Here is a 26903-nt window from a genome sequence, read left to right on the forward strand (position 1 = left end):
ATAAGAACATACCACCACCAAGTTACTCGACTTTATCCCTGGAGAAGAGTTTGAATTCGTACAATATTGATGCTGTAGACTTGATCAGAATTTTAATAAACAAAAGTGCCTGGAAAATTTACAGACTCTGACAAAGATGCAGTAAGAGATGGAAAAAGTAATTTATAGCATACTAACCATTGAGGACAGTTAGTGAAAAAATTTTGAGTTTCTTATATTTTTACCTCTAAGAGTCTATATTCTTAATAACCACTCACAAGTATATGAAAATCTGAAAAGCCAATTGGATTTGTATGTCACTTAGATTACATTAGCTCTGGGGAGTACAACAGAGAGGAACACGATGCCCCTCAGGTGAGCTGGAGGGCCATGTTCTTTCCTCAGGCTCTTATTTCCAGCAACAGTTCTCCTTAAAACTACATTCTCACTGTAGAATGAAAAAAAATGGGGCTCAAGTTAAAAGTGGTAAAATCATTTTTCATTTTCTAAGCAGTGATAGAATGACTAGTGCTGTTATAAATACAAGCAATGAGTTCATGCCTTCATGATCTTAAAGTATGTAAATGGAATCAACATTTTTCATTTCAAAGGTAAAAAAAAGGTAGGAAAGAATCAGAGAAGTGATTTGCTTTTGTAACACAAACTATTTGCTCTGCTGTCATATTCAGCCTCTCCTCTTATTCATCCATCTCTTCAACCTCCCACAAGAGCCTTTAGGGATGGAGCAACATCTCAGAGTGATGGAGGGTACAGGTTAACATTTAGTGAGCTGTTTCGACTTTAACAGTGGAGATTTACATGTTTTCCCCCTAAAAGACTGTAGAATAATTTTTAACATTCAGAACCTAAGATAGAAAAAACAATGATCAATTGTTTGATACGCAATTATGCAATCATAAAACAGTATACTCCATCGATTTTCTCTTTCTATTTCATACTCTCCATTCTCTTTTTCTTTCTCTTTTTCAATTTTTGCTCTGTGTAGGAGATACCTCTATTACTCACCCCGTTTGTTTCTCTTTTCCTTCTAGGCACATTGGAGAGCCAATGGGCTGGAAGTGAAGTGATATATGTCATGTCCATGTGGAGATATTTAAGTTGACAGTGCAAGACCCACCAGCACTCTCTTTCCCTGAAATTGTGAAAATGCGTGTTGAGACGGAGTTGCCAAAAGCTCAAAGCAGCTTGGATTGTCAAACAATGGCATTCAAGGCAGATACCCTGGAGAGTCACTTGAATCCTAAACTGGCTCCAAGTGAGCAAGAAATAAATTTTTGTCTGGTCATGGAGAGTTAATTTTTTGTTGCTGTTACTATAGCATAACTTAGGCCATCCTGACCAATAACGTTCACTATGCATAACCCATTTCTCCATTTTGGTTTTCATTTTAAGTTGCCCTTATCCTTAGGCATTTCTTTCTCTCTCTCTCTTTCTTTCTTTCTTTCTCTCTCTCCCCTTTCTTTCTCTTTCTCTTTCTTTTTTCTTTTCTTTTTTCTTTCCTCCATGTCAAACTGGTAATGTGCCAAGGTGGTAACAAGGTTTGAGGGAGGCACACATCATAGAAAGCATGAATACCCAATCATCACGTTTATGAACTACAAAAGGATCTATCTGTAGGTCTTCATGTTACTAAATGTGCTTGATTAATCTTCAAATTAAAGTTTGTCAAATATACACATATGAAGAGGTATAGGCATAAACGTAATGAAGAACCACTTTCTTTGGAATACCAAGCTAGCAGGAATCTTGTTGATTCAGCTCGAACCACAGGTTCTCCTTCGGTGATACAGTAAGTATTGCACTACCATTTCTTAAGAAAGACGCCTTCCTATGACTGTCAATTCTAGGTACGTTTATGAAAAAGTACACACGCTGGAACCAGAGAAACTGAGTTTTTCATTCAATTCCACTACCACAAGTTCTTTGATTCTGAGTAATGCTAAATTCTCACAGCCTTAGAAAATATCTGCAAAATGGGGGAATGATATATCTAATTTTGGGGGTTTGGGAGTGAGGAAAGATAATGTAGGCAAAAATTTACCAGGTGCAAGNGATCATGCACAAAAGAAAATTTTGAGGTAGAGAAGCTCAAAAGAATCCATATATTTGCCTGACCATCAAGAGTTAGACTGAATATTCTCCATAAAGCATAGACAGCCAATCAATGACAGTCAGAAAAGTGACAAAAACAAAAACAAAACAGTAAGAAGAGGATTGTGTCATCATATAGACAAATGGGGAGAGATTTGCCACTTTTCTCTGATCTGTATCTCAAGCCCAGAGGATTTAGAACTTTTACAAGAATTAGAAGTAGGAATCCTATAAGAACATACCACCACCAAGTTACTCGACTTTATCCCTGGAGAAGAGTTTGAATTCGTACAATATTGATGCTGTAGACTTGATCAGAATTTTAATAAACAAAAGTGCCTGGAAAATTTACAGACTCTGACAAAGATGCAGTAAGAGATGGAAAAAGTAATTTATAGCATACTAACCATTGAGGACAGTTAGTGAAAAAATTTTGAGTTTCTTATATTTTTACCTCTAAGAGTCTATATTCTTAATAACCACTCACAAGTATATGAAAATCTGAAAAGCCAATTGGATTTGTATGTCACTTAGATTACATTAGCTCTGGGGAGTACAACAGAGAGGAACACGATGCCCCTCAGGTGAGCTGGAGGGCCATGTTCTTTCCTCAGGCTCTTATTTCCAGCAACCAGTTCTCCTTAAAACTACATTCTCACTGTAGAATGAAAAAAAATGGGGCTCAAGTTAAAAGTGGTAAAATCATTTTTCATTTTCTAAGCAGTGATAGAATGACTAGTGCTGTTATAAATACAAGCAATGAGTTCATGCCTTCATGATCTTAAAGTATATAAATGGAATCAACATTTTTCATTTCAAAGGTAAAAAAAAGGTAGGAAAGAATCAGAGAAGTGATTTGCTTTTGTAACACAAACTATTTGCTCTGCTGTCATATTCAGCCTCTCCTCTTATTCATCCATCTCTTCAACCTCCCACAAGAGCCTTTAGGGATGGAGCAACATCTCAGAGTGATGGAGGGTACAGGTTAACATTTAGTGAGCTGTTTCGACTTTAACAGTGGAGATTTACATGTTTTCCCCCTAAAAGACTGTAGAATAATTTTTAACATTCAGAACCTAAGATAGAAAAAACAATGATCAATTGTTTGATACGCAATTATGCAATCATAAAACAGTATACTCCATCGATTTTCTCTTTCTATTTCATACTCTCCATTCTCTTTTTCTTTCTCTTTTTCAATTTTTGCTCTGTGTAGGAGATACCTCTATTACTCACCCCGTTTGTTTCTCTTTTCCTTCTAGGCACATTGGAGAGCCAATGGGCTGGAAGTGAAGTGATATATGTCATGTCCATGTGGAGATATTTAAGTTGACAGTGCAAGACCCACCAGCACTCTCTTTCCCTGAAATTGTGAAAATGCGTGTTGAGACGGAGTTGCCAAAAGCTCAAAGCAGCTTGGATTGTCAAACAATGGCATTCAAGGCAGATACCCTGGAGAGTCACTTGAATCCTAAACTGGCTCCAAGTGAGCAAGAAATAAATTTTTGTCTGGTCATGGAGAGTTAATTTTTTGTTGCTGTTACTATAGCATAACTTAGGCCATCCTGACCAATAACGTTCACTATGCATAACCCATTTCTCCATTTTGGTTTTCATTTTAAGTTGCCCTTATCCTTAGGCATTTCTTTCTCTCTCTCTCTTTCTTTCTTTCTTTCTCTCTCTCCCCTTTCTTTCTCTTTCTCTTTCTTTTTTCTTTTCTTTTTTCTTTCCTCCATGTCAAACTGGTAATGTGCCAAGGTGGTAACAAGGTTTGAGGGAGGCACACATCATAGAAAGCATGAATACCCAATCATCACGTTTATGAACTACAAAAGGATCTATCTGTAGGTCTTCATGTTACTAAATGTGCTTGATTAATCTTCAAATTAAAGTTTGTCAAATATACACATATGAAGAGGTATAGGCATAAACGTAATGAAGAACCACTTTCTTTGGAATACCAAGCTAGCAGGAATCTTGTTGATTCAGCTCGAACCACAGGTTCTCCTTCGGTGATACAGTAAGTATTGCACTACCATTTCTTAAGAAAGATGCCTTCCTATGACTGTCAATTCTAGGTACGTTTATGAAAAAGTACACACGCTGGAACCAGAGAAACTGAGTTTTTCATTCAATTCCACTACCACAAGTTCTTTGATTCTGAGTAATGCTAAATTCTCACAGCCTTAGAAAATATCTGCAAAATGGGGGAATGATATATCTAATTTTGGGGGTTTGGGAGTGAGGAAAGATAATGTAGGCAAAAATTTACCAGGTGCAAGGTCCCCAGGGAAGAAAACAAAGTTCCTAATGATATCCCCTTGTTCTCTAGTTTTGATGTCTCCTTCTGCTCAACTCTCCTACATTGATTTCCCAAATCTTTGCACAGATTAGTTCCAAATATATCTACTTAGGTAACTGAAGAGAAACACAAGCCAGTACAGCAGTCCCCCCTCATCCGTGGGGGGTACAGCCCAAGGCCCCTGGTGGGGACCTGGATAGTGCTGAACTCTATATATACTATGCTTTTTCCTATGCAAACACACCTATGATAAAGTTTATCTTATAAATTAGGCCCAGTAAGAGAGTAACAACAATACGTAATAATAAAATAGAACAATTATAACAGACTGTAACAAAACTTGTGTGAATGTGGTCTCGCTCTCTTAAAATATCTTACTGAGCCGTACTCACCCTTCTTCTCGTGATGAGATGATAAAATGCCTCCGCGAGACTAAGCAAGGTAATGACGTAGCATTCTGACGTAAAGTTAGGCTTCTTTTGTCATTCTGCCGATTCGTCAGAAGGAAGATCATCCATCTGCTTCGGGACCGCGGTTGATGGCTGAGAACTGAAACTGCAGAAAGAGAAACTGCAGATAAGGGGGAGTTACTGTATTCATCTCAGGCTAATAATAGTTCTCTCTCTCTTTTTTTTTTGAAAGACTTTATTTATTTATTTATTTATTTGTTTGTTTATTTATTTATTTATTTCAGAGCGTGAGAGAGAGAGATCGGGGGCGGGGGGCGGGGGGGAGAGGGTAGAAGGAGAAGCAGATTCCCCACGGAGCAGGGATCCCGGTGCAGGACTTGAGATCCTAGGACCCTGGAATCACGACCGGAGCTGAAGGCAGACACTCAACCACTGAGCCACCCAGGTGCCCTAATAATAGTCTTCTTTGGGTAAAAAGCACATTGGAATTCCTGAAAGGACAAGTGTTTCTCATATCACACGTTGTTCATGTTATTGACATTTGACTTGGGGCAAGCTTTGTCGAGTGTACTCTGTATCGGGAAAGCAAGGTAGGAACATGTTTCCAACCATGTAAGGCACCGGTCTGACCTTAGGAAGGGATTACTTGGCATAGAATCTCTTGATGGTCGTTAGGGAGAGTCGGTGTAGATTAATAATTAAGTTTATGGGTTCATGCCCAAGGTCTGTCACTTACAGTCTATGTGATTGGACAAATAATTTTGCCTCAGTTTTTTTATGAGACTGGGAACGTGGTAATGTTCACACATCATTTGCTGGAGGATTAAACAGGTACATACAGCACCTTCGGAAAAAAGCTTGACACCTAGTAGGTACTATGTTAGTGTGACTATAATCACTATTGTGATAGAAGGAGATTCAGTAGAGGGTTGACCATAGTTTTCTAGAACTTTGATTTATGTTTACACCAGCGTCTCAACTGTGCATTATCTGTTTGAGTTATATCCTTTCTTACGAGAGTAATGAGAGAATCCTCTACGGCTATGGGCCTCCTCAGCTTCTATTCCTATTTTAAGGAACAGAAGAAGCTGTCTAGAAAGAATGCAAGTGAAAGTGGATGCTTATCGAGAATACCAATGGCAAATGTGAGGGTTTTGCAACAGCCCAGAAATACAGATATATCTTAACTCTCCAAACTTAAAATAACTAAAGGCCAGATACTGCTACTGGAATCATCCGGGAAAATTTGCAGTTCCCAGGCCTGGCTGGTCTTCTGCCTGAATGGAACCGGCAGAGGAGGAGTAGTTATGAAGGAAGAGGAAAGAATAAGATTATAGTAAGCTAGTAATTTCCTGGAGATGTTCTAGGCCTTCTAGCCACACTGTCCATTGAAGAACGAAAACTACCATGTAAGTTCTGAGTCAAGGCAGATATGTTATGTGTAGACTAAGTCTGTCATCAAGGGAGAGGGGATGCCTCTTCAGTCTGAGGATCTGGATTAATGACCAGGAACTGACCAGGGAACATCAAGGAGCTCTCTGGAACCTTGTCATAAGCCAGTATGAGAAGTACCTGATAGAACTGGCCCAAGAGCTGCCCTTCTTCGATAAATTAGTTTGTATATTTAAACATTTATTAGTCACTGAGTATATGCCAGGCCCACTGATTATGTGAAGAAACAATGATAGAAACAGAATGGAATTTAAGAGTAAGCCATGGAACTTAGTGACTGATTAGATTGGAGGGGTGAGGAAGAACAGCTAAGGAGACTTTTCAGGTTTTGTGGATTCTAGAAAATACCATTGTGAGAGGAGTGATGAGTTTTTGGGGGTTCACTGTACTTGCAAGGCTGTAGATTGTGACTCTGTACCTTTTAAAGACCACTATAAATGGAATAAGGAAGGCAGAAACCTAATGTTTGTGCTTCAAGAGAAATTGGAAGGTAAAGAAATGGATATAATGATTATGGTCTATTCTTACGAGAAAATCATAAAGGAAGACACACCTGGTACTGTAATTATATAATGAGACATGTGGTCAAGAGTTTTTTTTTTTTTTTTTTTACTGGAAAAAAATAGTTTAGTGGCTTGGTGAAAGAATAAATTGGGAGAGAGAGATTTAAAGAAATGATGGCTTATGGGCTCCAGAAGAGTTGGGAGTTCAGATCAAGTTTAGCAAGAGAAGGAAGTTCTCATTATTTGGGATTAGAGGAAAGCAGAATACCTTTTACAAGGGAAGGGATTTGTTCTGGGTTTAAAATCAAATGGAGGGAAGTTATAGGGAGATCATATTTTGGCTAAAAATAAAGACGAACAAAGTGGTTTTTAATGTCAAAAGTATAATGGATCATCTAGAGTGGTTTTACATTATTTTTGACTGGAGATAGGCAAGACACAGCTAAATGACCAGTTATTAGAAATGTTTATACATATGAAATACAGCATCTCATTTGAATGACCCAGTCCAGTGCTGATTTTCTGATTTGCAGAACTTGTTTTACATGTTTGCTTTCTACTCTAACACCGTCTTGGACATTTTTCAAAGATCTAGAGAGCAGACAAATATTGCTTTTAAATTAAGCTTGTTGGAAGACTTGAAAGCCCATGCTTGTCTCTGGTAGAAGATGGAGAAGTGCGTTTTCACCTTTAAATGGAAAGGAAATCAAAGTAGCATTTAGGTTTATTAAACCTAAATTCAGCCATCTGGGTCTTTGTAATGCAATACAAATTTGAAGACACATGCCCTTGGAACTTATTTGAATAATGGAGTTCAGATCATGTTGTTGGGGTAAAAGACAAATATGATTATTCTGTTTCACAATAGAGATGGTTGTGAGGTAGGGAGAAGGGAGCCAGATTTGTAGATATTGCAATATCAGTCATTATCTTATGACCAGCACAATGTAGAAGAGGAATCACCTCTTCTAAAGAATGCAGTTCTCTTGGTACAACTGACAATTATCTTAACACAACCAACAATTAACAATATAGCACACTTCTGGCTTACATTTAAGCAATATTCATTCACAAATAGTTTTCAAAGTGTATGGTTATATTTTGACTATAGTTTTAATTTTAAACTATTTTAAAATGAAAACATATAAAATATGAAAGAAGATTATTCTACTAATATACAGAGGAAGAATTATGCGGAATCTTGTACTATGCTAAATCTTCCTGACATGGACAAATAATAAAACCTACCTTTTTGTATTTTTAATATAATTTTAATCACTGAATTATATACTTTGTGTACAATAAGATTAAGTATTTTATAGTCAATCATAACAAGACACTAAAAGGCAAAGTATGTAATTACCATGGTTTTCTCTTAATCATAATTATGCCTCTTTCAAATACATGCAGAGTAGCACATCACACTCAGCTCTGGACTTATCATTGAGTAGCCTCCCAGCAGTTTTATGCCTAGGAAAAGGCAGTAACAGGCCATCTAACTAAACTGAGAGTCATTGGGCGGGTAGGAAATAACTGCTTTTTAGGTAGGAAGTTACCAGTAGGACAAACCCAAATAAAAGGGTTGACTATGTTGCAGAAAGTAAAATTACTTCACTCTTAACTCTTTTCAGAAATTTCACTACAAGTTGCCATAAGTAGATGCATTGTGTCGATCAGAGTGAACAAAATTTGTTAAGGTGTCAGACAAAAGATAAACCTATCCTCACAGTCTAAAATACAGGGCTTCAAGTAACATGATCTCCTTCTGACAAACACCTTATAATTCCAAAAACTGTCTTTCATTTCTAAACAGGTAACAATTACTTTCTCAGACTGTAAACATTTAAGCAATCCAACCTAATGACATCTACTGAAAGATATTTATGAATGACAATGGATAAAAATGAGCAATAATGTATGTGAGTCAAACAGGAACTTGTTACTGCCATAGTACAAGAAGTACAGCTATTTTACTTCCCCTTTAATTCCATTTTTTATTTAGTGACTATACAGTATTTTTAGTCTCCTAGTACTTCCTTTGAATTTATGAGCTAAGCAGATTCTGCAGAGAAAATACTCTCCCTCCCCCATCTGCCCCTAACTTTATTCATATTAGAGATACTTTGGAAATAATTTGTAGAGTAAGGAAACTAGTGGGAAACCATGGACATTTCACAACCACAAATGATTAGCTCTTACATCAGACAATTCCCAGACACATCAAAGTGAGATGGTAAACTTTAGCAAATAAAAATGCAGGACACCCAGTGAAGTTTGAATTTCAGATGATAATTTTTAAAAATATAAATATGTCCCAAACATCATATGGAGTGCACTAAAACATTACTTTGTACTAAAAATTTATTCATTATACCAAAAATTATTCACTAAATAAATTTAGTGCATCATAGTGCACTAAAATTATATTGTACTAAAAAATTTCTCACTGTTTGTCTGAAGTTCAAATTTAACGGGGCATCCTGAATTTTATCTGGCAATCCTCCACAAAGACATTTTGTAGTAGCAATGTCTTTCTCTCCTGTTAGACTCTGTGTTCCTTTATGGTAGGGATGGAGTAATTCATACTTGAACAGTCAGCCCCTAAAGTAATGTCTGGTACATAATGGATACACAATAAAAATGTATTGAATGAATGAATGAAGTAAAGGATGAATTTTAAAGAACTGATATAGATAGATATAAATATTTACTTTGTAGCTTATTTTGTTAGCATAGCTCAACAAAATAACTATTACTGGTACTGTCAAAGAGTATAGCCAGAGTTTCAGCCCCACCAGGGTCACCCCTTTGGCCAACTGGTATGAGAAACAGCACACCTGCTATTCTCTTTCCAGCTACAGCTGTGGCTGTGCAGTAAATGGAAATGGACACAACCTTCTTTTTGTGTGTGTGACCTCTGGATACCCAGCTGAAACTTAGGTTACACTTGAGGAAACCACAGCTCTAGCCAAAAACTGAGATGAAGACCCACCAGAAGATCCACATCTCCATTTGAATATTGGGGAATTAAGGAGCTTATAGTGAAAATTGAAGAACTGAATGAGTCTCCCATGAATTGTCACTGGCTGCCTTGGGATACAAGTCACTCAAAAATCCCAGATGAGACCCCCAAAAAGCAAGATGCCCATTCAGCTATGCAACTACCATACTGATTGAATCCTGGTTTGTTATTGTTTGGGAGAAGGAAAGTGTTGTCCCAGGAATGTGCAGAACTCCGCACGTAAATACAAACTCTCAGGACTGAAAAGTGATTGACATGATAGAGCATAACGTAAACAAACTTTACCAGCATGTGTGCACACACACACAGTATAAATATAAAATATATTTTAAAATACAAATGTATTAAAAACTTATAGAATATATATCTTTATATTTCTATCTATCGATATATGGATGAATAGATAGGTAGATAAAAAGATAAATAAATTTAGACTCTGAATGAAACCATGTGGGTTTTACAGGTTTATGACTTTAACTCACAACGGCTAATGCATATTGACTACGATGTGTCATAACACATCTCAGAAATGATCATGACCGACCATAAAATTGTGAAATGTGAGATACAGTATGTTTTTGTTGTTCCCGCCCTTCTGATACCTTCTCTTCTCCCACACCTGGACTGTTGCAATGACCTAATTTTCTAAGGACCTGAACCTCTGGAGCTTCCCACTCCACCACCCTCCCCAGGACCATCAGATCCACATCTGCTGGTCCTCCAAGTACATTTTCCATTGTTGTCACTCAGTCTCATAGAATTGGTTGCCGTTCCTCTCCCTGTAGAAAACTTAATAGCAACTTGGACTACTCTCCAAGGTGACTTTTGTGCTTTCCCAGGTAAATAACAATCTTTTAAAATATGGGAATGGAATTAGCAGAAACCACAGATCTACCTGCCCTCTTTACCAGGGTAACCTTGATTTCAGGGGTGCCTTTGCTTTGTGATCTGACTCAGAAGAGTGACCAGTGATGTGAATTTTTGACCAAGTAAGGGGAGAGAGGAGGATATTTGTTACTGTTGGATCCTTCTGGCAGGCTGCTGGGATAGACTTGATCACTGAGACCTCCTGGAACACCTTACATGCCCCAGAGCAAACCTACCTTCTAAACAGCTGAAGTTCTAGGAAGTTTCTTCTGTGGTTCTTTCTTGCTTATTACTTCAGGTACACACTCTTCCACTAGGAAATCAGTGTTTCCCATAGTCTGACTCCACTCAATCTGCTCAAATTTAATTCATACTGTTTTTATTGCACATGACATCTGCTTTTCATTTCCATCTCCACCTCCTTGCACATCAATTTTTTTCCTGGATAGTCCTCCTCAATTAACTACGCATTTCTAGGAAAACTTCTCTGCCTACTTCAGCTCATGTTAAACACTCTCTAAGCTCTCAATGCGTTTCTAGTTTATATCTACACTTCTTGCTAATATTAGCAAACATTTTCTTCCTAGATGGAAACTCACATGAGCAATCATCAATCACCATTATAACTTTTACAAAAGTTACAGCATTTTTCTAGTTCATTTTACTAATTCATGAGACAAGATCAAGGGTCAATTCGTTAATATTTGTATGTACTCCTGAACAAATATTCCAGATAGACTTGAAACTTCTTATTACATGGCTGTAATCAATTCCTGAAGCAACATCAAATGGCATCATTAGCTCTGCACATTTAAACTAGTGTTCAGAGGCGGTGCATGTTAGTGAGAACTGGTAGTAATACTCAAAATACATTCAGAACTCAATTTTGTATGTGATAAGCTTTCTTTGAATATTTAAGGTGAAATACTGTTTTAGAACCAAGAACAGGACACAGGCGTACACACTGTACGGATAACCTACATTAAATGGTTCCTAAGAATACGAGGGATAATTCCAGAACTTGACTTTCCGTACCTTAGAGTGGATTCCTAAAAGGCTCCAAACTGGGTTTCACGTAAGTAGAAAAACGTACTTACACCTAAGGGGTATATAAATGAAAATCTTGGAAAAGCACACGAATTTTCAGGGCTCTGTGCAGTCAGGCTCATGGAGGACACCAATTGCCTTATCTTTTCATTTAGGTTTCAGATTAATTCAACATTTAGGGTACACCTATTGACTATTTTTGCCTTTGTGCTAGGAGCTGGGTTAGAACAATAAATAAGGCAAACTCCCGGCCATCAAGGAGTACAGTCTAGTTACAGAGACCCCCATAGAAACAAGCACATACGGCGTGACATTTCCAGCTCTGAGGCATCAGGACGCATGTATTATAGATCTTTTGTATATCCTTCCATCACGCAATTAAAAAATCTTTCCGTGCGACCCTGTGCGAGGAGGCACTTGGGTAGTGCCCTCTGGGAGAAACATTGCAGAGTTGAAAGTTCGTTCAAGCAGCTGTGTACAACCCAACAGTTTGATTGGAGCCTGAGGAGGGGGCAGGGTCTCACTGGCCACAATCAGGGCCGGAAATTATTTGCAGTCAACTGCCCTAGAGGTAATGGGGTTTGGAACTACTTTGGTGATTTGGTAAAAAGAAAGAAAACGGAGAGGGGAACCCAGCTTACACAGGAGCCCCCACCACTTGCTGATTGGACCCACTCAGCATCTGCAGGAAGGACAACAATAAAATGAAAAACATTTCTAGGGGTGAACCCCAAAGGTCAGTCTCTGGCTGTGCGGGACAATGGGGGTCTGGCCTCCTCTTCTCTTCCAAAAGGGCGAAGGAGTCTTAATGAAGAGACATTTTCTCCGCGAAGATTCTAAACCCCAGCGGTTCCACTAACTCCAGAGCAGCGAAGCCACCGGCAGGGACCGGGGGAGGGGGGGTGGAGGGGTGTCGCTATGTGGAACGCCACTCTGGGACCCGGACCCTGAGCAACAGCCGCGCCCCTGCGCCCCTGCGCCCGCCGCGCGCGACCCCGGGCCGGCTGCACGCTCCCAGAGGCGCGGTTGCGCCCCCGCCCCCGCCGAGCCGCGGCGCGCACACCCGGGCCGGAGCGCGCCCCCGGCACGCAGGCACCGCTGCGCTTCGAGCGCTCAGACCTCGGCCGCCGCTGGCAGAGGAGACCAACTCCCGCGCGCCCGCCGGCATGCGCCTCGGCTAGCGGCTCCCAGTTCCCGCGACCACCGCGCGTCCTGCTTCCGATTATTCCCGTCCCCCTCTCAGTCTCTCTGCTGGCTCTAACTCTCTCACTCTCTCGCTCTCTCTTTCAGACACACTCACACACGCATACACATAAAATCCCACGCCAATCTATACACTGGAGGAAAAAACATTTCCTTCGCGCCCCCTCCCTCTCCAGCGCCAGAAGCTGAGCAGCCGCGTGGTGGGGGCCCCCGGACCGTCTGGAAATGCTAATCCTAAAGCGCTTCCTCGCTTGTATCCAGCTCCTCTGTGTTTGCCGCCTGGGTGAGTGATCAGACCTCGGCGGGGTTTCATCTCCGGGATCGTTTGGGACACGGTGGGAGGATTTGAGAGCATTAGGTACTTGCTGCCGCCGCCGCCATCTAGCAAGGAGGGAAAAGGCACGGTGGACTGGGGATCCCACGGGGTTGGAGGCGCCGCGTTGGGTGTCAGTGGCGTGAGAGAATGCACCCCCTCCCCACCTCGCACCTCCGCCACCTTCCATCCGCCCGCGGGGAGCTGGGCCAGAAGAGAGAGGCATGCCGTGCTCGGTTGAGGTCCGCACAGCTCATGTCTCTGCTCCTTTGCAAAGTGTGAAAAGAGCCTTTTAGGTACACACAAGAAGAGAAATGCAACCAAGGTGCGGGACTACGTATTAGATAGGGTTTTTGCTTTTAGATTCATTGTGGGCTTGAATGAAAAATACACGTGCCGGATGCGAGTTATACACCACACACACACACACACACACACACACACACAAAAGGTAGTAACAGGAACAAGCACCAACCTGACTTTTCAGTGTTTTCGAGTACTTTTAATTTAGTCACATTCAAGTCTGGGCAGTTACGTTTAAAAAAAAAGTTTCAATCAAAATTTCTATCAACGTTCTGCCACTGCTGCCAAAGTCAGAGGAAAGCTGCAGGTTATGTATTTATTCATGGATTCATCTTTCACCCACCGCCTTCCAGGTTACACATTCAATACTAAAATTGCATTTTGAAACAGACAGAATTATTTACCTGGGATGCAGATGCAAGTGATCCAGTCATTTTCCAGAAGAATTGTAATATTGAATTTCTACATTTCATTTAAAAAAATCTTTTTTCTTTCATGAAAATTTTCTATTACAATGGACTGTAATTGGTGTGGAAGTTAGAAAATGTACTTGTGAATACACATATTTTACTCTTTTCAGTTAGAGGATCCCATTTTTTTAAAATTTTAGATTATTCATTGTAAAGTAGATATTAACCTACATTTTTAAAGATTTTTTTTTTTTATTTATTTATAAGACAGAGATAGAGACAGCCAGCGAGAGAGGGAACACAAGCAGGGGGAGTGGGAGAGGAAGAAGCAGGCTCATAGCAGAGGAGCCTGACGTGGGGCTCGATCCCATAACGCCGGGATCACGCCCTGAGCCGAAGGCAGACGCTTAACCGCTCTGCCACCCAGGCGCCCCAACCTACATTTTTAATCAATATAGATGGTGCTGCTTTTGGCACAGTAACCTTTACAAGTAGAAATCATTTTCATGTTCTAACTAATGAGACTTACATTTCAAATAGGGTGATAATTGCCAGCAGCCCCCCCGCCGCCCCCGATACATGGACATAATTTAAATCCTGAAAGTTTTACAAAAATACTCAGGGGTGATGTGATACACAAGGTTGACATTTAAGGCTAGCAGGAGAATCTGGGTCCTGGTTTTCTCTAAAACCACAGAGTTGAATGGTGGGGGGGAGACATTTTTTGAAAGAGCTGTGCTCATCAAATACACACCTGTTGAATTTGCATTTCTATTATAGATCTGTTTTAACAAGAAAGCCAGATCCTTTTGGTGTTTAGATTATTATTTAAAATAAATCTCACTGTAATACAGGGATAAACCAGAGAATGTTGCTTTGTATGCCGTCCAAACCACTGCTTGGAATATATTGTGAATTTTTAAAAATTGAGTTATAATTTGCATAGCACACAGCTCATCTTTTTCAAGTGTACAGTTCAGTGGATTTTAATATACTGACGAAATTGTACAACGAACACCACTATTTAATTACAGGACATTTTAATCACCCGCCAAAGAAACTCCATTAAAGTCATTCCTTATTCTCTCTGACCACAGCCCTGGCAACCGCTAAGCTACTTTCTCTTTTCGTGTGTAAATTGGCATATTGAGCATTTCATAGAAATAGAATCATACAATATATGGCCTTTGGTATCTGACTTCATTCGCTTAACATAATGTTTTCAGAATTCATCCGTGTTGTAGTCTGTATCAGTACTTCATTCCTTTTTGTGGCTGAATGATATTCCATGCCAGTATTCCATGGTTTGCAAAGACTTTTCTCAATAAAGCATTATTTATAACCTATTATTTTTGGTTATACAGATTTTGATTTATTGGATGTTTTCTTCAATGCTTTGATGATGTACAATATAACTGTAAGGAATTAAATTAAATTTTTAAGAGCATCACACGCTTATGTAATGATATTGAATGTAAGCCTGTATTATAACTCAAAATGTGCTTTTTTCTTTTGTGACTGACAGGTGACAACTTTTGTATCCCTTTCCATTTTAACAAAGTTGACCTCTTACATTGTTGCCCACATGTTGACCTAGGGGCCTTGTCAACCTCAAATCAGGTGACTATCTTGATTTCAAAATAATATGTTTTGAAACACTGAAGCATATTATCTACAGATAAAATATGTGGCCTCCATTTCAATTATTTTTCCCTCAACAACTACTGTAGTATTTGTGGATATACTTATTGCTCATCTTCCGTGTCCTTGGTGCCAATGAGGTGGCTTGGCACAGGTAATTAATGCTCAGGAAAGGTCTATCAACTGAGAGGTGCTATGTAGGATGACCTCTCCAATATAGTTTGAATGAATGTTAGGCTGCTATTCTTATTATTATCCTGGAACAAGTTGGAGCATTCACTAAGGTGCTCCCTGTTAACAATTAAGAATGAGTTAGCAATTAATGACTTCACCACTTTCTGTGTTTAAAATGTCCTGATGTTCTGAACTGGACATATAGACCAATTGTTTCTTTCAAATAACTCTTCAAACAGAAAAAAAAAATCATTAAATTATTTGGACTGAAACAAATCTTTTCTTTCCAAATTAATAGCAGGGATAACTAGAGACTAAAGAGGAAAAAAAATTTTTTTTTTAGTAGGTGGGGATTGAATATATTTTGGGGTTCATCTATTTGGGTAATTTTGTCAAGATTGGCCTGTGGCCTCAATACTTTTTGCCAGAACTGGCTAGACCACGGTTCTCACACTTGAGTAAGCATCAGAATCACCAGGAGAACTTATTAAAATATGGATTTAGGAGCCCACTCCAAAGAGCTTCTGATTCAGTAGTCTGGGGTGGGGCCTGAGAATCTTGTTGTCTAACAAATTCCTAGGATATGGTGATGCTGTTGGTCCAAGTCCATACTTTGACAACTACTGAGCTAGTTTGACATTTAAATGTTAGCAGAGGTTCTGGATTATTAACAAGTTTTTATGTTGGACTTGATTTCTGATATCCAACCTAATAGTATTTTTAAAAATTACAAGAGTTAGACAACATTGAGTGTTATTCAGCTGAAGGAGATGCTTAATCAGAGAGGCAAAAATTGAAGATGATTCCAGGATAATTCCCTAAGCGAATTTGGACCTTCTCTAGAATAATTAAAAGGTTTTCTACTAGGTGGAGAGCTAATATAATGGCATCACAACTCTGTCATTATTTAATCTTGACCCACTGAACAGGTAATAGGAAAAACTGCAGTGGCTTTCCTGTAAGGAGGCTTAACTCTGAGTCATAGAGGAGAGGTAGGTGTTTTAAGAGCTTTTAAGGAACAGTTTCTCTCAACTAATGAGAATTTAGGATCTTTGAATTAAGTGAGTTACACTAAATTCAAGTGTTTAAACATTATTGTGCAATATGTAATGAATCAGATTCTGAACTTTTAGGTCATATCTTACCGCTTTAAGGAACACATTAACTACAAATTATACCCAATTCCTGCAAGAATTGCTTAATTTATCCTGAGTATGGAAGCAGTGGAATCCAAAATGTTGCGACTCTCAGCTTGGTCTATTTATTCTCTGAAAACAAATTGTAACCAGGAATAGAAAATATTCATCCTTTTCCTCCCCAAATAATAACTAGTCTCCATTCAGAAAATTAATTACTTTTGATTTGCAGACTAGTAATTTTCTTTATTTCATCTCTCTTTCCTTTTTATGTAGACTGTACTTGCTTTCACTTAGGGAAGTTTGCCAGGATAAATCATTTCATTGATGAATTCATTTATGCTCCCATGTCTGCACTAGATGTTTGGGAACTTGCTTAAAATTTTATGTTGTGGGAATTTTGCTTCTGGCAAAAAATTCGGGTTTTTCTGGAAACATGAGCTGCATTTCCCCAGTCCCCTTACTCCAGCGAGCTTTGAGTTCTGTCTAACCTGGTAGCTTTGCTTAACCACCCATTTGCCACCCGTTTCAGACTATAGTATGAAAGTGGTACTTCCTCATTCAAAACCAGAGGATCTCGAAAGAAGGGCTTGATTAAGAAGATGAGCTTGTGTTTTATTTCCATTTACCATCCACTCAGTGTTTGCCAGGTGCTGCATACTTTATATATATTTTTCTCATTTCATTCTCCCCCAAATTGTTGGAGGTAGGTGTTTTCATTTTACACATTTTAAGGCTGAGGAAAGTGAAACACAAGCAAGTCAAATGACTCACCTAATCTCACACAGCCTGTTTTAGCCTATGCATTCCGTCTGGTCTGACTCTCGAGCCTGAGTCTTTTTCTCTTTTCTTTCCTGGGAGACCAGTTTCCTGTTTGGAATTTACTAGCTTGCTTCCTAAGAGATGTGATGCTACATTTTACATTCCCATGAGCTTTCTTGAAGATCTCCATTCATGATTTTCCTCATGTGCTCCCATATTACTTTTTCCCCTTTAAAAAACAAAACAAAACAAAGAAACACTAAAACATAATTTACCCTAGAAAGTGTACCATCTTGACAGTTTTGACAAATGTGTGTGACCATTTAACCACCTTGATCCAGATGTAGCACAGCCCCATCCATACTGTTTTAACTACCCTTGTCACGTGTGTACGGAGTGCCTGACACCTGCTAGGCAGTAATATTTAAGCAGTGCATAAACAGAGCCCTAGCGTTCATGATGCCTCCAGTCCAGCTGATCTGATTCAATCCCCACAGTGAAAATCTTCTTGAAATCTCACTTTTAAGATACTTTCTTCATTTAGAACTAGTTGAGAATGGCAGTCTTTTTGAAATCTCTCTTAATGTGTTAAATATCTTAACTTTCAAATATTTTAGAAACATTCTCACTTCATCAAGGAAGCCAGCGGTAAAAGTCAAAGTCAATTTAAACAAGACATAGACATGTTTAGATTCTGCTTTTAACTTTTTAATGTTTTATTGGGAGTGATCCCTAGCAGCAATTTCAGGTTACAAAAGGAAATCAGTTTTTATCCATGTTTTTAATTCTTCAGAGACATGTATAACATACGGTATAGTCATTAAGGGGAAAATTATTTGATCGTATTGCAAATTCTAAAATAGTTATATTTTAGAACTGTGATTTCTAATACCATAGCCACTAGGCATATGTGACAGCTCAGTTTTAAGTGTATTAAAGTCAATTAATTCAGGTCCTCATTCACACTAGCCACATTTCAAGTGCTCAGTAGCCACATGTGGCTGGTGGCCACTGCCTGGGGCAATGTAGGTAGAGAACATTTCTGTCACTGCAGAGAGTCTATGTAATAGCTGTTTTAGAATCCAAAAAAGTGGATAAAATGTTGAATGTTAGTACTGATGAGAAGTTGTCAACAAGTGAAAGCATTTCTAAAGTCATTAATATTATTTAAAGTGTTGATATATGTGGGTTATTTTTGTCCTGTATTGTGTTGGCCATGTAAAAACCACAGAGACATTATGGTGACCTTGGGCAGAGAGCAGCAATAGACAAAGAAAATTAAATGGCCACTTGGTGGCCTTTATGGACTCAGGCTGACCAGGAGAGGTAGCTTCTAGTTCAGGAGTGAGGGTTCTGTCCTCATAGCTCACTTTCTATAATTTGTTCTAGCATTCACTATATTGTTTTTGTAGTATCTGTCTGTCTCCCCCACTAGACTAGCTTCATGAAGGCAAAGACTTTATTTCATTCATCTTTGGACTTAACATTCTTGGCTTTAGCACCTACAGTCAGTGCTTAATAAATCTTTAATGTACAAGGTCATAGAGAGATAGTACTGTGAAACTTCTTAGCAGTACCTTTTTGCTGTTGGGATCAGCCAGTTTCCTCTGGCCTTTCCTGCTTTTGATTCTTATCCCAGTCTTTGAGTTAGGTCAGCCTTCACCTTGACCCATCCATTTTTAATGCTACTTCTGGCACCAGGACTTCACTTTCTTTGATTCTCCCACAAATGCACATGAGCATCACATAGATCTAGTAACTATCTGCATGGAAAATAAAGTCCCCATGATTGATACCGTACATGTAGTGGCAGGAGGAATTTTGACATTTAATTATAGATGGCTTGGTAGCAGTGAAGCTTGGCTCTGTCCCAGGGGGCAGGGCATCAAGTCAGTGTGTGTGCGCCTCTGTGAGTGTGTGTGTGCACACATGTTCACCTGTTAGGGAGGAGAAGGTAGTGGGGGTAAGGGGTGGTCGGTAAGTATCTTGAATCCATGAAGACTGTATTTTCAGTCAGTCAGCTGCCCAAGGCAGTTCTGGAAACCACATAAAGCACAGGAAGTGCAGTTATCTTATGTGGATATTCATGGTTTTAGAATTTGTCTGTAGTTTTATCATTAATCATGGAGATGAGGTACTGTGCCCAGCTTAGTCCTGCACATAGATGTTCAACAAATATTTGAATTGAGTTGAATGCAAATGGAACAAATAATGGAATGAATTAGAAATCCTCATAGGAGTTAGAAGCAGGAAAAAGACTTGCTCTTCTATTAAGATATTTGCTTTATTTTCTCTCACTCACCATCCTTCCTTTCTTTTTTGGTGTGTGTGTGTGTGTGTGTGACTTTTCCTTTCCACCTTCACTTCCTTTAAGTGTGAATCTAAGATTAAAAAAAAAAAACTGAAGTCAACATTGCTCAGCATCTTGATGAAGAGTTTGATAAAGAGGAGACTGATACTATTCGATACCATTATTTAAAAATATTTTTACTATGTTAATATAATTTGGGGAGCTTTGTAGTTAACACAATTTTTTTTTTTTTTAGTTTTTATGTATTGATTGAAGTAATCTGTACACCCAGCGTGTGGCTTGAACTCATGACCCTGGGATCGAGAGTTGTATGTTCATCTGACTGAGCCAGCTGGGCACCCATGTACTTAATACAGTTTTTAAAATATGGGTTAACATCCCTTCCTAAAAATTCTAGTATGTTAAAATGAGCAGGTTGCTTTGGGTTTTTGGTTTTTTTACTTCTGATATTTGCACACAGATATTAAAGTAAATTCAGTTATTCAGGGTCGTCGTTAATGTGAACCTTCTGGTCTCATTCAGCAAGCATGCATCGATTTATGCACATATTAACAAAAGGTACATTTTTTACAGGTTTCCTTGGAAATATAGTCTTCATATATTCGGAAAGAATAATTTATTAATTAGCGATAAGGAAAGAGTTTCTATTAAAATATCAATAACAATGACTACAGATTGTTTTCCACTCTTGGAGAATTATTCTGTCCTTCTCTTTCTCTACCTTACCCGTTGACATTTACTCCATAATTTTTTTGTTCTTTCACCATCACTGACTGGACCACTTATTTCTTGAATTCTAAAGCTCTAATATATTTAATTCAAGATGGGGCTTGATACTAAACCTTTCCTCTGAAGTGATCAACTCAGTACCATGAGTAGGAATAAAAGAAAATGTTGCTGTTTTAAAATGACCTTTTTTGGGTCACCTGGGTGGCTCAGTCGGTGAAGCGTCTGCTTTTGGCTCAGGTCATGATCCCAGGGTCTTGGAATCTAGCCCCAAGTTGGGCTCCCTGCTCAGCAGGGAGCCTGCTTCTCCCTCTGTTTGTGCACGCTCTCTCTCTGACAAATAAATAAATAAATCTTTAAAAGAAAATTAAATAAAATGACCTTTTTAAGCAGAGATCATGATTACCACCAGAGTCCTGATTCTGTGCTTAGAATAACAAAATGCTGGCCAGATATAAAGAACTCTCTAGATTTTCTGATGGTTTTCAATCACATTGTCATCAGAAAGTTAAAAGTGATTTCTGTAGGGACATTTTCACCCTCTTACATTTCTTGAACGGGTTATATAAAAGTGGCATTCCCCTGACACACAGACTTGTACGGACCCTTGGTCTGCCCAGAGGAGCATACTGCATGTGCGATATGGCTGTCATGTTTGTTGCGATGCAAAAAAAAAATTGATAACCATTGATCTAGGTCAGTGGTTCGCAATCCCGGCTGCACTTTAGAATTATCTGGTGTCGTGAACTGAACGTTCATGTCCCCTCAACACTCCTGTTTTGAAGTCCTACCACCCAATGTGTATGGTGTTTGGAGGTGGGGCCTGTGGGAAGTAATTAGGTTTAGATGAGGTCATGAGAGTGGAATCCCCATGGTAGAATTCATATCCTTATAAGAAGAGAAAGAGAGACCAGAGCTTGCTTTCTCCGTATCATGTGAGGACAGAGTGAGATGGCAGCCATCCGTAAGCCAGGAAGAGAGCTCTCTCCAGCTAGCCCCTTGATCTCGGATTTCTTAGCTGTATAGCTGTGAAAAATAAACATTGTTTAAGCCACTCAGCCTACAGTATTTTGTTACAGCAGACCAGGCTGACTCTATACCTGGGAAACTTTTAAAACATACTGATGTCCGGCCCCCACCCTGGATCAAGTATATGCGTGGGGGCAGAGCCCCGACATGAATATATTCTTTAAAACTTCCCAGGTGATTACAGAGTACAGCCAACGTTTGAAAAACCACCATTCTAGGTCAGCCTCATGATACTACTAATCTTAGTTCATTTGTCTTAAGGTAGAGATATTGGCAAGTTTCATGCTGGCCTAAAACAAAGCTAGTCCACAGGATAAAGGCCCTGGAACACTTCCCATCCCTCTCTCCTCTTCTTAAGGTAGTTTCAGTTTCAGGGTAACCTTAGAAGGAGGAGTATGGACTGCAGTGGTTGACCTTGTAGTCTTTGCAAGCCAGAGAAACTTCAAGAGGCCAGACGTTCTTGGAGTTGGTCCAAAGCTGTGAGTCTCTGAGCAGGTGGGATGATAACTGAACCAGCCCCTGAGGTGGGAGGCAGTCGCGTTTCTCAGGACATGGGCACACGATAGCTTGTATTTTGTCAATGATGCATATTCTTTTTGTTCCCTCATCTTGTTTATTCTCTCTCTCCATGTATGATTTGTTAGAATCAGAGTTATTTTCGGTTATGGAGTAGATACAAGATTTAGCTACATTTTTTTCATTTCAGCACTTTATTTTGTGTGTGCAAGTTCAGATTACATGTGCATTATTTATCAGGTCTAGGCATTTTGTTTTTACTGTATTTGAAAAGCACTAATAGCTCTATTTAAAAGTTAACAGGGGCGCCTGGGTGGCACAGCGGTTAAGCGTCTGCCTTCGGCTCAGGGCGTGATCCCGGTGTTGTGGGATCGACCCACGTCAGGCTCCTCTGCTATGAGCCTGCTTCTTCCTCTCCCACTCCCTCTGCTTGTGTTCCCTCTCTCGCTGGCTGTCTCTATCTCTGTCGAGTAAATAAATAAAATCTTTAAAAAAAAAAAAAAAATAAAAGTTAACAAAGACCTTTTCACATGGTCCAAACAACCACTTTAATATTTGTAATCATGAATGGTGAAGACATAAGTACAAATCAATTCACTGAATCTTTATTGAGCAACTTCCTTGTAATAAATATTTCCGCTAGAGAGAATATGCCTCTAGTGGTCTCCTACGCTTTCACAAGAGAGAAAAATCCATACCTAAATAGCTGGCATACATGGCAGAAGCTGTGGAACCTGCAAGTGGGAGCTGTGTGGGAGTGGAGGCTACATTCACCTCTGGGAAGGCTTCTAGGAGAAGGTGGGGCTGGATGTCGACCCTGCAGTGTGGTTGGGTAGGCATTAGTAGGGTGGAAGGTGAAAGGGCATTAGTAGCGAAAAGGATGGTATACGCAGAAGCATGGCTGGGGATGAGAGTGCCGTTTAGAGGGAGGGAAAAAACTGGGAGAGGTGTGTACTAGTGGAAAAGTATCAAAGAGTAGGTAGGATTTCCAATGGCTAATTGCAGGGTTTGGACTTTGGAATTTATCCAGTATATAGTGGTAAACGATTGAAGGGCTTTGAGTTGTGGGACAACATGAGTAGATCTCTGTATTTTAGGAAGATGACTGAAGCATCAGGATAGGATATCTTGGAGCAGAGTAAGACTGGGACTCAGGAAGCTCAATTAAAAGGCTGTTACAGCATGATAGTCAAAGGGGAAATTTGATAGATCATTTGGAGGGATAGTAATACCATCCTCTATATATAATACTTTGATGATTAACAGGTTCTTTCAAATACATGACCTCATTTGATATAAGTGCAGTTGGTATAATTGCTGGGAGTTGGTGCCACTCTCTGGAGAGTCAGTCATTGGTGGTCTTCAAGGGGGTGTCTTCCCTGGAAAGGTGAAGGCATAGCGGGGACCACAAAGGGTCAAATAAATAATCCAGGGAAGAAAAGTAGAGGCAGCAAATACATAACAGTTCTACAGAAGTTGATGATTGGAAGGGAAGAAAAGAGAGAGAAATAGAAGCGGGTAGCTTGAAGATTGCTCATTTACTGAATGGTAGAACTCCAAATTTGTTACCTAAGATGTAGGAGTTGAAGCTAAAGATTTCTTCTGAACTGATTAACTCAGGACCTTGAGAGTTCATAAGAAGAAATAGTGCCACTTAAAATGATCTCTTTTTATCTATTTTAGTAGAGGTCATAGTAACAACAACAACAAAACCCTTTTTTTCCCTTAAGGGTAGGAGGAATTTGGGTATATTCATAGTGCCAGCCTAATTTTATCAAGTCTTATCAAAACTATTTACTTCACTTCTAAAATTCTTATATTCATGCTCTAAAAAATGAGCAGCAGGTACTACTGAGACATTTCAGTCAATTGTCTGCCAATAAATAGGCTTTCTTAACATCCACAATTTCAGACTGCTTGAAGGTACCATATTCATATTGCATAAACTAGTATGTTTGTAAATTGCCTGCAACCTGTGTTTTACATAAAAACAGTGCGATAAAAATAATCCATAGAATAGGCTTCCCAGAATTCTTAAAATTTATTTTAGAAGTTTTTTTAATGCATGAAAAATGCAATTTTGTTATCTGCTGTATGTCTCTTAACGTGTTAAGGATATGGGAAGTGATAAATTAACAAATCATTAAATTTAGGAAAGGGATAAAGTGGCAGCTGTCAAGAATAAAGGTGTTGGTATATATTAACTTGTATAATGAAGAAATATATCTATATTATGCTATACAGAAGTTGGATGTAAGACTTCTGTATTTAAGATATATAGCTAGATAGATTCTTAATGAGTAATATTTGGTTTTGGTAAAGTTTCCTTTGATGGCTTTCAGAGTGAGTAAGTGACGTGATATACATATATATAATATATATTTATATAAGAAGTATTTTATATATTTACATGTATATATTGTATATTATATTTATATGCAGATATACACACAATAAATAAGGATATATATGTATGTTTTTCTGCTGTTCAGTGCTTTTATGCTATATTTTGAGCATTAAAAGATTAAATCCTTTGGGAAAATTATTATTCTTAATGGTGGGAATGGTCCTGGATATTTTCAGCCTGACTTTTTCCTGCCTCCTCCATAAAGAAAGGAAAGGTGGAAGATGTGCTTCTTCCTGTGACCTGAATACAGTGCTGTCCCTCTCCAAGGGAGTTGAGTCTAGGTGAGATGAATGAAACTTATTTCACCAGATCCTCATTGAACAGCCACTGGGTGCTTAAAACTGTGCTTGGACTTGAGTAGTTTTTGTCTTTGAGGAGTTAATCTGGTTACAGATATAAAATGAACACTGGTGGGAGCACAACAGAATTGAGAATAATGAAGTAAATGTTGGATTGTATGAAGCAGATTTTAAGTCTGAGGAAAGTCATTAAAAGGGGAGACAAAGATGTAAATTCATTTTTAAAATGTCTCTGTGAGCATATGAGCATCACTCCTCCTTTCGAACATGGAACCTTTACTGTTTCGTTCAATAATTTAAGCCTCTTTTGTGTTCTGTCATACACCCCTCCTTTTTGTTGTTCTATACAAAAACAAAAAGATACGTCTATATTACTCATTTTAGATTATTCAAAGAGAAGCTGGAATCCCAAGATTGGTTGGGTTTTGCAGCTCTAATCTGAAATGCTTTTAATTCTCCTCAGTATCTTACGCTACCACGTTCAAAATAATAGTGTAAGCAGCAAAACATAGAAGTTAAATATGCAAGTAAAACACTCCTCTTGTATGTTCTGTTCAACACCTACTGCCACGAAAATGTCACATAATTTCCATAGTGTATTCTGTCCCAAATTGAGGCTTAATTTTTGGTGATGGCAGCTGCTATTTTGTGACAAAGGTAAACTCTTGGTGCTAAAATTTCAAAGAATGACTTGATATGCATATGATTCTTGGCTAAAAGTCTATCAAAATGGGGCAAGAATTTTGGACATAGATGTCAGTGCTGTCTGCAAAATGGATTCCTGGAAAGAAGCACAAAGGATGAAATGAAATCACTTTTAATTAGCCAAGAATGACTAGCACATGTTGCCCTGAAATCCTTTAAGATACGGCACAATCTGGGCACCATCCATCCCACCAGAGAGATGGCAAGATCCATCTCATCAGGCTTCTTTCTTGCCTCTGATTCCAATTTATTTTCTTCCCAACCACTTTAGCTATTTAGTATTCTTGGCAGAAGAAATCAACAAAACACAAGATGCTTCTTTGTTCCTCAGTAATTTATTCAAAATTTTATACTAGCCCCTCCACCCCCCCCACTCCCCAAAATGATAAAACACCCATAAGAAAGCATTCCAGTTCCCTGTGTGGCAGGAGCTTTCCAAGGCTGCAGCTTCCCTCTCTCTCCTTCCCCCTCCCTCCCCCATCCACCCTTTACATCTTTTAATTAGAGTCTTACAGCATCTGTCAACTTGAAAAAATAAAACAACTCTTAGTTTTTACAAACATGATGAAAGATTAAGTTGTATTAGACTCCATGGCATTCAAGCAGGTGAAAATTCAAAATTCTGTAGCCTGATAATCTCTCCACTAATGATAATGACATTTAAACCCTTTTCCTGTGAGACAGGTTGGGTCTTCTCTGAATGCTGGCAGAGAAAGTGTGCCTCTATATACCGAGTTTTCCCTTAGAGATACATGGGGAGTGCTGGGGTTTTTTTTTGGTTTTTGGTTTTTGTTTTTAATGTGAGGCTTTGAGACTGTAGTACACAGTCTGCTGGAGATTTGTTTGGGTGACTGCATTACTGGAGAAAACTCACTGAAAATAGGTCATCAAGAAAAGATTGATATAGACTTTCTTGTGTGGAAGTAATTATGCTTGCTTATTGCATTCTGCTTACAATCCAATATGCCAGACTGTGCAGTTTCAGTGAGAAAATATGTTCACATATAATTCCACTTAGGGTTTTTAGACTGGAGTTTAAGGTCCCACTATTTAACCCTCTCAAGATTCTTCTATGGTATTCAGTAATAAAGAATGAAAAGTTTTTGCATATTATATATGTTTTTGCTTAGTCTCCTATGAACCCTATACACACATATCAGTTGATCAAAATACAGTTGGAAACTTGCACTTTATTAAATATCACCCACACACATGCACAGAGCCAGGAAAATAGCACAGACACTTCCCTGTTAAGCTAGGAAATCCTCACCAGC

The 26903-nt window shown here is 38.9% G+C and overlaps 1 protein-coding gene and 2 non-coding genes across 6 annotated transcripts in view; 1 reads left to right on the forward strand and 2 right to left on the reverse strand.

Moving 5' to 3' along the window:
• Positions 1-1504: 1504 nt before the first annotated feature.
• LOC117795579 lies at positions 1505-1607 on the reverse strand. The gene has a single exon (XR_004619649.1). It is a non-coding gene; the product is annotated as a small nucleolar RNA U13 (small nucleolar RNA).
• A 2219-nt stretch (positions 1608-3826) lies between these two features.
• Positions 3827-3929, reverse strand: LOC117795580. Its single transcript, XR_004619650.1, has one exon. It is a non-coding gene; the product is annotated as a small nucleolar RNA U13 (small nucleolar RNA).
• An 8696-nt stretch (positions 3930-12625) lies between these two features.
• Positions 12626-26903, forward strand: part of PTPRZ1 (protein tyrosine phosphatase receptor type Z1) — a 184599-nt gene continuing 170321 nt past the window's right edge. For 2 of the 4 annotated variants that reach the window (XM_034671185.1, XM_034671187.1), the window contains exon 1: positions 12626-13180. In XM_034671185.1, the coding sequence (XP_034527076.1) occupies positions 13123-13180 (58 nt within the window). In that variant the 5' untranslated portion in view covers positions 12626-13122. The remainder of the gene's footprint in view (positions 13181-26903) is intronic. The other 2 variants (XM_034671193.1, XM_034671189.1) reach the window with 2 other exon arrangements.

This window comes from Ailuropoda melanoleuca, chromosome 1, assembly GCF_002007445.2.
Source record: "Ailuropoda melanoleuca isolate Jingjing chromosome 1, ASM200744v2, whole genome shotgun sequence".
Taxonomy (NCBI): Eukaryota; Metazoa; Chordata; class Mammalia; order Carnivora; family Ursidae; genus Ailuropoda; species Ailuropoda melanoleuca.